The 12,494-nt window shown below is 41.0% G+C and overlaps 1 protein-coding gene across 2 annotated transcripts in view; it reads right to left on the reverse strand.

The window, feature by feature from the left end:
• Positions 1-907: 907 nt before the first annotated feature.
• Positions 908-12,494, reverse strand: part of eno4 (enolase 4) — a 36,617-nt gene continuing 25,030 nt past the window's right edge. For both annotated transcript variants that reach the window (XM_052477005.1, XM_052477001.1), the window contains exons 8-13: positions 10,172-10,336; positions 9,958-10,083; positions 9,654-9,849; positions 4,406-4,467; positions 1,938-2,055; positions 908-1,383 (exon numbers count right to left, since the gene is read on the reverse strand). In XM_052477005.1, coding sequence (XP_052332965.1) covers positions 1,319-1,383; positions 1,938-2,055; positions 4,406-4,467; positions 9,654-9,849; positions 9,958-10,083; positions 10,172-10,336 — 732 coding nt within the window. In that variant the 3' untranslated portion in view covers positions 908-1,318. The remainder of the gene's footprint in view (positions 1,384-1,937; positions 2,056-4,405; positions 4,468-9,653; positions 9,850-9,957; positions 10,084-10,171; positions 10,337-12,494) is intronic.

Genomic DNA, 12,494 nt, shown 5'->3' on the forward strand with positions numbered 1-12,494 from the left:
CTGCACTGGGCTGTTAAGTGTTGAAATCCTTGGTCTTGCTCAGTGTCTCATCTATACTGAGCAAAAACTATAAACACAACATGCAACAATTTCAAAGTTACAGAGTTACAGTTCATATGAGGAAATCAGTCAATTTAAATAAATTAATTAGGCCCTAATCTATGGATTTCACATGACTTGGGAATACAGATATGCATCTGTTGGTCACATAAACCTTTTAAAAAATGTGCATTCAAATTGGCATCGATAAAATGCAATTGTGTTCGTTGTCCGTAGATTATGCCTGTCCGTACCATAACCCCACCCCATACTGCCGAATTATCTAAATTGACGTTGGAGATGGCTAATGGTAGAGAAATTAACATTAAATTAATTGGCAACAGCTCTAGTGGACATTCTTGCAGTCAGCATGCCAATTGCACTCTGCCCCAAAACTTGAGACATCTGTGGAATAGCATTACGTGACCAAACTGCACATTTTAGAGTGGCCTTTTATTGTCCCCACCACAATGTCCACCTGTGTAATGATCATGCTGTTTAGTCAGCTTCTGATATGCCACACCTGTCAGGTGGATGGATTATCTCTGCAAATGAGAAATGCTTACTAACAGGGATGTAAAAAAATGTGTACACAAAATCTGAGATAAATAAGGTTTTTGTGCATGTGTAAAATGTCTGGGATCTTATTATTTCAGTTCATGAAACATGGGACAAACACTTGTTGTGTTTATATTTGTGTTTGTATATGCCTTTCTATCTATGTATCTTCATACAACAGACCTGCATCGGTCAATGCTACAGTCCGCTCTCCGCTGAAGGAAAGAAGACCTCAGAATACAAAGCCCGTCTGTTGTCCACACTGCATTATATCAATAATGGAAAAATATTGATAAACCACACCAAAAAGTATGGTTATTATATGGACAGGTTTATTCGATATAATGATGACCACAACACAGTGTGCCTTACATTGAATTAGATTAAACATATATATATATTCTTTGGAATTTGAAAATATGTTTAAATATCATTTTCAGTTTATTTCAGAGTTTGCAATACAAAAGTATTTTGATCAATTCAGTTTTGTTGCACGGGTAAAATACAGACCAAGACTTCATTTGGTTAGAGTGAAACCTATTTGCACTAAATGAAGGCTGGAAAATCCATTCAAAAATGTAATGGTGTATCATTTAAATAGATTGTATGAGCTATTTATTTTAAGTCCTGTATTTACATTATATTGATGTGAACATAAATAGAAAATGTAATTTGGAATAAAAACATTATGGTTTTTGTTCAACCCTTGTCTCCAAGAATATTATGTAGATGACTGCTCCTCCGTTTCTCCAACAAAGAGAGGGGATGTGTGTTGTTTTCTTGAATCTGCAGACAGGGAAAAAAAAGTGGAATAAGTTGAATGGACAACAAAGACTTTAAAAAGGCCAAAGAGAAACTAGCCCCTGTATGACAGCCTATTGAACAAGTTCTGTAGAGGTCTGTGTACATTGAACATGCCCCTCCTTGCTCCAGGCCCCTCTATTCTAGGTCTGTGATGTTTTCTACTGCTTTGACAGTACTAAAAATATATATTCCACAGAGCCAGAACCAAACAGTATACAAGAGTCCTGCATATGCAATTGGTGCCTAAGTTAATTCTTTATTTTATACAAAGATGAACTCGCTTTTCAGCAATTGTCCAATGTCCCCGTCCCTTGGGGGGGGCATAATTATGTAGCCAATTAACAGAACCAAGGTAGATTTTTTTTTTTGCCAGCTCCCCCCCCTCCCCCCTTCATGATTCCTGACACACAGTTTCCTTTCACGGGCAGTTAGAGATGTGTTCTCACCAGCCAACCCATTACTGCCTCTCCTCCCCACAGCTTTGTCTAGCCTCCTCTTTCTACCGGCTGAAAAGACAAGAGAAGAAAAAGCCATACCCAGTATTCCCTGCTGGGCCAATTCTTCCTCTATAGAAATCAGACGGTTGTATTTAGTCAGCCGCTCTCCACGATTCAGACCTCCCAGTTTGACATACCCAACTCCCAGGCCTACGACCTGAGGGAGAGAGCGAAACGCACAATGACAACAGTTTACAGGCATAGAGCTCCAACATGCAACTGCTCATCAGCAAGGGAAGGACAAGGCGCCGTCAGTTAGCTTTGTTGTAGTGTGAGTACACAATGACAGGCAAACTGTTTATGATATCTCTTCAACAGAGGTTATTGGGCCTTGTAAATACACACACGTGTATTGTCAAACTCGTGCAGAACAGAATACATTCATAATTGCTGAGTTACTGCAATTGATTGTGGGTCGTTCCACGAAATGAGTGCCTTGGATATTTTAAGAAGAAATTGTGTGCAAATATTTAATAAAAACATCCTGTTATATAAAATGAAATGCCTTTTAATATAGACCACATTGAATATTCAATAAATCAGATTTTTTTATATAATTAGACTTACTAAAGAGCCCATATTCTGCATTTTGACATCTCTCTGTGACTTCAATGAAGATTTTAACCCAAATAACCCAAACACTTCTCCAAGTTTTCACCATCATTCTAAAGCCCTAGTTATTTAGATGGGATAAAAATGTTTCAAAAAACTTTTTTTGCGAAACTTGGATTAAAAAGTTCCTCCCGGTTGCACACAACAAGCTTCCATTCCCCATGTTACAAGGGGATTGATTTATGGCTGATTTAAGATAAAGTTGTCAATCCTGTTATGGTCAACCCCATTATACTTATTAGGCACTTACTATAGTTATTTTTTTATTTAACCTCTTGTGATGGAAAAATGGGCGGCAGCGTAGCCTCGTGGTTAGAGTGTTGGACTAGTAACCGGAAGGTTGCGAGTTCAAACCCCCGAGCTGACAAGGTACAAATCTGTTGTTCTGCCCCTGAACAGGCAGTTCCCAGGCTGTCATTGAAAATAAGAATGTGTTCTTAACTGACTTGCCTGGTTAAATAAAGGTAAAAAAATTAAAAATGGAAAAATGTGTTTTTCAAGAAGTTGAACATGTGCTTTTTATGACAGAAAGTAAAACAATTGGTCAAATAAAATAAATCATCAAGTTCCACTACGTAGCCCTTTACACTCGTACAGGTTGAAAATGGAAGATTTGGGAACTGGTAAGCTCCTAAATTGGAACGCAGTGGCTGTACAGTAACATGCTATACATGACGTCAGAGCTCAGGCTCTACGCTTCATTCACAGTATTCTTGGGTTTTGACTGACAGCCGTTCTGAACTTGGGTACGGCACGCGACAAGATGTTGCCCCAATCCCTCCGACTAATTGGTCAATTTTTGCAAAATGTTTTTGTCGTCTGAATCAGGGAACTGCTGTCAATTAAAAGGACTCTATGTATTTTGAAAGATGAGACGTTGAGGATTATAATAAACATCCCTTTGAAGTTATACAAGCAAGCCAAACACCCATGAGTCCAAATGCGCACTTCACATTTCCATATCATAAAAATCAGGTCATATACAGTGTCAACATTTATGATCACTATGTTTCATGTACAGTTACAAGATGACATAGTGTCATAACCTGAATGCACTCATGACTCCTTTCTAAACGCACCAAAATAACAATCAGTTTTATTAATTGCCCCGTATGATCCTATTTTATAACTTAGCTAGTCATGTAGGCAATAGAACAAGCTTTCAAATGATGCCAACCTGACCCAGATTGCGATTTATAATGGTCCGTTTTTGGATTACGTAAACAACAACAGTAATTGTGTGATGGCGGGGACGCAGGGTTGTGTTCCAAACAAAACAACTACAAGTGTGCTTCCTCTAGTTCCTCAACAGCACAGCTAGAAGAGCCCAAAAGCACCTTATAGTGGAAGACTTTTCTTTAAGTCATAAAAGTGCATTGAAATTATTTAGGGTGTGTGTGGCCACTTGGAGACACCAGTCCTCTCACTCAAACCCGTGTAACTTCTTTGGTCTTATGTCGCACCTACCCCACATTTTCCAGGAATATTCGAATCATGTTACTGAATGTATCCAGAGTATTTTCAGATTTTGTTATTAGCTAATGTGGCGAAAAGTACAGTAAATGTCAAATGCACATAAAATGAACAGTGTAATTTTGTGTCCCAGGTGAAATGTTGTGTCCTCAACTTTGGTTTAAAACTGTTCCCTTTCAAATGCTACCATGCCTATGCATATTATCATATTTCTTCTGTCAGAAACATTTCAATTGAGCCCTATCCATATATGCCAATTCCCACGAGTGTAAAAAGTTAAAAAGGCACCTAATTGGTGGAACGACCCTTGTCAGACTTTCCGTCAAACAGATTGATAGATAAAGACACAGAGAGAGATAGACATGTAAACATATAGATGTAAAGAGACACACAAAGCCAGGGAGTAGATGACTAAACCTCACCACATCTGAGAGGGCGTCATCACTGCAGGGTTCACCGCACGTCGTTCCAATTATCACTGCACCTGACATACAAAAGGTGACACACACACACACACACACACTCAAGTCATTTACTGTACATGACCAGGTTAATTAATCAACTCTTTACACTGTCTGCCATTACAGGGGTTCGTTCCCTCTTGAAATACACTGCATTCCCCAAAATGAACATGAACAAACTAACAAACCTTAGTTTCATATAAACATTCATTTGAGTGAGATCGTAAGAACAAAGGTAATCTCCGAAAACCAGAACTAGAATCTTGCGAAATTGTGTCAGATGCTCGGTTAAATCCTGAGGGGAGACATGCTAGAAAATATACTCACGAGACAAACGAAGCCTCAACCCCTCTAAGTGGAAACTATTGCGATGAATCCCAAACAAGCCCCTCGGCCCTACCATACTGGATATAAAGATTGCGTTCCTCTGCTCGGACATTGCAAGCATCAACCAATGGTTGCATGCCACGTCATTCGACTGTACCGTTGGCACCAGATTGCTATAAGATATGATGTGGTTAGCTGATACTTAAAAAACCTATCCAGACTAGGGTTGAAAGGCGGGAAACCGGTTACGGAGATTTACCAAGAATTACCGCCCAAACCACCCCCTTTTCCTGGGTAAAATCACTTAGAGAAACCGGTAAATTATAATAAATGATTTATATGAACAGCATGACGTAAAATGGTACTGTTAAATTATATGCAATGTCTCAATCTGGATTCTCTAAGGCTTTCTCTCTGCTCTCTGCATGATCAATCATCAATGCTCAGGGTGGGAACAGACAGCCCATCTCAGTATGGACGGCAGTTGACAATGCATGTCGACTTATCATCTCATCATGGGAGCTTTTTTTCTTGTGACAGGTGGGCCTCTATTTTCTGCAGCATAGCCTATGCTACAGTAATATAAGGACCGGAAGCGCCTCTAATTTACACATCTCCATCTGGCTTTTGGGGGTCACATTATTTGTTTAATTTTAAAGATTTAAACATTTTTTTTAAACAGCCTATCACTCGAATATCGTTGCTTTAAAGCAGTGCACGTGCGAGCACTCTTGCAGCATTTCTCTATCCATCAGTAATAGACAATCCTGTTCAATATATATATATATAAATATATATATAAATATATATATACAGTGGGGAGAACAAGTATTTGATACACTGCCGATTTTGCAGGTTTTCCTACTTACAAAGCACGTAGAGGTCTGTATTTTTTTTTCATAGGTACACTTCAACTGTGAGAGACAGAATCTAAAATAAAAATTCAGAAAATCCCATTGTATGATTTATAAGTAATTAATTAGAATTTTATTGCATGACATAAGTATTTGATCACCTATCAACCAGTAAGAATTCCGGCTCTCACAGACCTGTTAGTTTTTCTTTAAGAAGCCCTCCTGTTCTCCACTCATTACCTGTATTAACTGCACCTGTTTGAACTCGTTACCTGTATAAAAGACACCTGTCCACACACTCAATCAAACAGACTCCAACCTCTCCACAATGGCCATGACCAGGGGGCTGTGTAAGGACATCAGGGACAAAATTGTAGACCTGCACAAGGCTGGGATGGGCTACAGGACAATAGGCAAACAGCTTGGTGAGAAGGCAACAACTGTTGGCGCAATTATTAGAAAATGGAAGAAGTTCAAGATGACGGTCAATCACCCTCGGTCTGGGGCTCCATGCAAGATCTCACCTCGTGGGGCATCAATGATCATGAGGAAGGTGATGGATCAGCCCAGAACTACACGGCAGGACCTGGTCAATGACCTGAAGAGAGCTGGGACCACAGTCTCAAAGAAAACCATTAGTAACACACTACGCCGTCATGGATTAAAATCCTGCAGCGCACGCAAGGTCCCCCTGCTCAAGCCAGCGCATGTCCAGGTCCGTCTGAAGTTTGCCAATAACCATCTGGATGATCCAGAGGAAGAATGGGAGAAGGTCATGTGGTCTGATGAGACAAAAATAGAGCTTTTTGGTCTAAACTCCACTCGCAGTGTTTGGAAGAAGAAGAAGGATGAGTACAACTCCAAGAACACCATCCCAACCGTGAAGCATGGAGGTGGAAGCATCATTCTTTGGGGATGCTTTTCTGCAAAGGGGACAGGACGACTGCACCGTATTGAGGGGAGGATGGATGGGACCATGTAGCGCAAGATCTTGGCCAACAACCTCCAACAACCTCCTGCCAAAATCCCTGCTGCAGTGTGTGCAAACCTGGTCAAGAACTACAGGAAACATATGATCTCTGTAATTGCAAACAAATGTTTCTGTACCAAATATTAATATTAAGTGTTTTTCTGATGTATCAAATACTTATGTCATGCAATAAAATACAAATGAATTACTTAAAAATCATACAATGTGATTTTATGGATTTTTGTTTTAGATTCCGTCTCTCACAGTTGAAGTGTACCCATGATAAAAATGACAGACCTCTACATGCTTTGTAAGTAGGAAAACCTGCAAAATTGGCAGTGTATCAAATACTTGTTCTCCCCACTGTATATATAATATACTATTGAACAGGATTGTCTATTCCTGTCTATTACATGTAGAATAATAATGAAGACATCAAAACTATGAAATAACACATATGGAATCATGTAGTAAGCAAAAAAGTGTTATACAAGTCTAACTATATATTATATTTGAGATTCTTCAAAGTAGCCACCCTTTGACAGCTTTGCACACTGGCTGAAGTACGTTTCATTGAAGATGAAACGTACTGTACAGTAAAGAAAAGTACAGTACAGTACAATACAATACACCAGAACACATTAGAGTACAGTAAATAAAATAAAAGTCAAATATAGTGTACTATTGTACCCTACTATACTCTAATGTATACTCTGCTGAACTAAACTGTACTATACTGAGTAAAACTCTACTGTCCTATACCGTACCATGCCGTACTGTACTATATTGAATAGAACTCTACTGTCCTATACTCTACCATACGATACTATACTTCACTGAATAAAACTCTACTGTCCTATACCGTGCCAAACCATACTGTACTTTACTGAATAAAACTCTACTGTCCTATACCGTGCCGTACTGCATTGTACTCCACTCTCCTAAACTGTCAGGCACTGTACTGTGATGTTCAAACTTGTGAAACATAGCGTAGACGTCTATGATTAGTTCAGATTTGGATCTGATCTGCACCGACCAAATTTTGTTGGGGCGGAGCTCATTGGAATAATAGTGTTCGTTTCCATTCATAGGCTTGTGTGCGGCTGCTCGGCCATGGAAACCCATTTCAATAAGCTCCCGACAAACAGTTATTGTGCTGACGTGGCTTCCAGAGGCAGTTTGGAGTGTTGCAACCGAGGACAGCGATTTTTACCTGCTAGGCTCTTCAGTACTCGGCGGTCCTGTTATGTGAGCTTGTGTGGCCTACCACTTGTTGCTCCTAAACATTTCCACTTCACAATAACAGCAGCTCTAGCAGGGCAGACATTTGACAAACTGACTTGTTGTTTGTGGCATCCTATGATGGCGCCCCTTTAAGTCACGGAGCTCTTCAGTAAGGCCATTCTACAGCCAATGTTCGTGTATGGAGATTGCATGACTGTGTGCTCAATTCTATACACCTGTCAGTCATAGGTGTGGCTGAAATAGCCAAATTCACTCATTTGAAGGGTGTCCACATACTTTTGTATATATGATGCACAGTATGTAACTGTTACTGAGAATGTTATTGTAGTTGAAGTGGTCTGTTGGTTTATTCTGTATGTTTGACTACTATGAACGTCATCGCTGCTTTTGAAAAAGCTAACATAAGTCCATGTGACAGATATAATACATTTAGTATTTTTTTTTATTTCACCTTTATTTAACCAGGTAAGCTAGTTGAGAACAAGTTCCCATTTACAACTGCGGCCTGGCCAAGATAAAGCAAAGCAGTGCGACACAAACAACAACAAGGAATAAATAAGCATACAGTCAATAACACAATAGTAAAAAAGAGTCTATATACAGTGTGTGCAAATGGCGTGAGGAGGTAAGGAAATAAATAGGCCATAGTAGCGAAGTAATTACAATTTAGCAGATTAACACTTAAGTGATAGATGAGCAGATGATGATGTGCAAGTAGTGATACTGGTGTGCAAAAGAGCAGAAAAGTAAATAAAAACAATATGGGGATGAGGTAGGTAGATTGGGTGGGCTATTTACAGATGGACTATGTACAGCTGCAGCGATCGGTTAACTGCTCAGATAGCTGATGTTTAAAGTTAGTGAGGGAAATGTAAGTCTCCAGCTTCAGCGATTTTTGCAATTCGTTCCAGTCACTGGCAGCAGAGAACTGGAAAGAAAGGCGGCCAAAGGAGGTGTTGGCTTTGGGGATGACCAGTGAGATATAGCTGCTGAAGCGCGTGCTACGGGTGGGTGTTGTTATCGTGACCAGTGAGCTGAGGTAAGGCGGAGCTTTACCTAGCATAGACTTACAGATGACCTGGAGCCAGTGGGTCTGGCGACGAATATGTAGCGAGGGCCAGCCGACTAGAGCATACAGGTGGCAGTGGTAGGTGGTATAAGGGGCTTTGGTAACAAACAAAAAAAATCTTCAGCTAGCTCCTCTTTCTTATATTAAGAGGCTTGAAAAAGTATTATTGTGATATAATGCTTACTTCAATGAGAATGTATGTGCAGCTGAATTTTGGCCATAGAATTAATGACTGAAAAAAAAAACGGATTTTCTGTAAATTACGTATTTTCACCTTTCATTCAGCACCTGAAATCCACCGGATTTCAATGTCCGGAAACTATGTATTTTCAACATCCGAAAAATAACGTATTTTCTACATCCGTAGAATACGCCATTGCACCTTTTATTCAGCACCTAAAATGCACCCGACTTCAACATCTGGAAAGCACGTCTAAAAGATTCATCCAACAGAATCCATCAGAGCAACCATGTATGTCAGCGTGTGAGTGAACTCACCCCATCCTTTGGTAAAAATCCTTAGTTCCATCTCTGTCGAATACACTATGTCTATTCAGTTTTGATGTTATGACGTCAATTAAATTTAGGTCAATCTGGCCAATATGTAGGCTAATTCCACTAGCATGGATTTGACATTCCCTCCATAAAACTATGCATACTATACATTTGACTTACAATAGGACAATAAGTCATGTATTAGTAAACAATAGCTCTATGTAAAACTGACTCCATCAGACTCCTTACCTTTGTTCTCTGTGGTGATGTGGATCAGGTCGGTGACTGTGGTCTCATTGCTCTGATTGAGGATATACCCTCTGACCCCTGGAAGAGATGGGGCGTCTTCCCGCGAGCTGTGACACTGGGGCTTGGAGGAGATGTCAGAGAGCAGGCTACACGAGGCTCCAACCACACTGCTCAGTCTCTCCCACTGCTCCACATCCTTACACAGGGGTCACATACCATGAGCTTCTACAAGCACATTTGTACTCACCAACGCATGTCTTTCGTTTACTGCGGTATTGTGTTCGGAGCTGTGTTCCCGTCTTACCTCTTTTCGCAGAGGATCGATCAGAGCTACGACTGCTGGGTATTTACTAATCAAAGCCTCATACATGTCCACTAGTTCATCAGGAGACTTGGGTGTTCCTGTAATAACTTCATACTTTCCTTTTGGCTGTAGAGGAGCAAAGACAGAATGAATACATAGAATTGTACTCATTGTGCAAGGGCACACTGCATGTTTTAACATTCTGTTTACATACATAGTCCATTAGGTTGTGAGCAGCACAGTTTACTGCTAAATGGATCCCCTTTCCAAGTGCCAATCCAAGATTGTTAGATGCTTCAGTAATTAGATCGAGAGGCTGCTCAGGACGCTCATACCCAACAACTAAGGCTCCAGAGTCAGACACAGTTGGCAGTACAGGCTGGAAAGAGAGAAGGAATGTTTAGTCAGCCAACTGGAAAGGAACACATAGTGTCATTGTTAATAATATACCTATATACACGTATGTGGAGAGAAGTGCTGGATCATCTATTTGCAGTTTGATAGTGCAACTAGTGCTTTAGCATAAACAGACGGCGTTGAATTGACTCAAGCCTTGAAAAATGTACGCTTTCATGTAAGGTATACAGTGCCTTCAGAAAGTATTCACACCCCTGGACTTTTTCCACATTTTGTTGAGTTACAAAGTGGGATTCAAGTGGATTTAATTGTAAAAAAAAAATTCAAGGATTTACACAAAACAGTCTGTAATGTCAAAGTGGAATAAAAAATCTAACATTTGTAAAAAGAAAAAAAGAAAACACTTAATTTATCTCCTGCTTTCATGGTAAGCAACTCCAGTGTAGATTTGGCCTTGTGTTTTATGTTATTGTCCTGTTGAAAGGAGAATTAATCTCCCATGTCTGGTAGATAGCAGACAACCAGGTTTTCCTCTAGGATTTTGCCTGTGCTTAGCTCCATTCCTTTTTTTTCATCCTGAAAAACTCCCAGTCCTTAACGATTACAAGCATAACATGATGCAGCCACCACTATGCTTGAACATATGGAGTAGTACTCAGTAATGTGTTGTATTGGATTTGCCCCAAACATAACATTTTGTATTCAGGACAAAAAGTGAATTGCTTTGCCACATTTTTGCAGTATTACTTTAGTGCCTTGTTGCAAACAGGATGCATGTTTTGGAATATGTGTATTCTGTACATGCGTTCTTCTTTCCCTCTGTCAATTAGGTTAGTATTTTGGAGTAACTACATGTTGTTGATCCATCTTCAGTTTTCTCCTATCTGTACCTTTGTAGTGACTGGGTGCACACTATCCAAAGTGTAATTAATAACCTCACTATGCTCAAAGGGATATTCAATGTCTGCTTAAAAAATATATATATAAACTGGTCAAAAAAATAAAGGGAGCACTTAAACAACACAATGTAACTCCAAGTCAATCACACTTCTGTGAAATCAAACTGTCCACTGATTGACAATACATTTCACATGCTGTTGTGCAAATGGAATAGACAACAGGTGGAAATTATAGGCATTTAGCAAGACACCCCCAATAAAGGAGTGGTTCTGCAGGTGGGGACCACAGACCACTTCTCAGTTTCTATGCTTCCTGGCTGATGTTTTGGTCACTTTTGAATGCTGGCGGTGTTTTCACTCTAGTGGTAGCATGAGACGGAGTCTACAACCCACACAACTGGCTCAGGTAGTGCAGCTCATCCAGGATGGCACATCAATGCAAGATGTGGCAAGAAGGTTTGCTGTGTCTGTCAGCGTAGTGTCCAGAGCATGGAGGCGCTACCAGGAGACAGGCCAGTACATCAGGAGACGTGGAGGAGGCCGTAGGAGGGCAACAACCCAGCAGCAGGACCGCTACCTCCACCTTTGTGCAAGGAGGAGCACTGCCAGAGCCCTGCAAAATGACCTCCAGCAGGCCGCAAATGTGCATGTGTCTGCTCAAACGGTCAGACTCCATGAGGGTGGTATGAGGGCCACAGGTGAGGGTTGTGCTTACAGCCCAACACCGTGCAGGACGTTTGGCATTTGCCAGAGAACACCAAGATTGGCAAATTCACCACTGGCGCCCTGTGCTCTTCACAGATGAAAGCAGGTTCACACTGAGCACATGTGACAGACGTGACAGTCTGGAGACGCCGTGGAGAACGTTCTGCTGCCTGCAACATCCTCCAGCATGACCGGTTTGGCGGTGGGTCAGTCATGGTGTGGGGTGGCATTTCTTTGGGGGGCCGCACAGCCCTCCATGTGCTCGCCAGAGGTAGCCTGACTGCCATTAGGTATCGAGATGAGATCCTGGCCCTGGGTTCCTCCTAATGCAAGACCATGCTAGACCTCATGTGGCTGGAGTGTGTCAGCAGTTCCTGCAAGAGGAAGGCATTGATGCTATGGACTGGCCCGCCCGTTCCCCAGACCTGAATCCAATTGAGCACATCTGGGACATCATGTCTCTCTCCATCCACCAATGCCACGTTGCACCACAGACTGTCCAGGAGTTAGTGGATGCTTTAGTCCAGGTCCGGGAGGAGATCCCTCAGGAGACCATCCGCCACCTCATCAGGAGCA

Source organism: Oncorhynchus keta, chromosome 2 (assembly GCF_023373465.1).
Source record: "Oncorhynchus keta strain PuntledgeMale-10-30-2019 chromosome 2, Oket_V2, whole genome shotgun sequence".
Classification (NCBI taxonomy): Eukaryota; Metazoa; Chordata; class Actinopteri; order Salmoniformes; family Salmonidae; genus Oncorhynchus; species Oncorhynchus keta.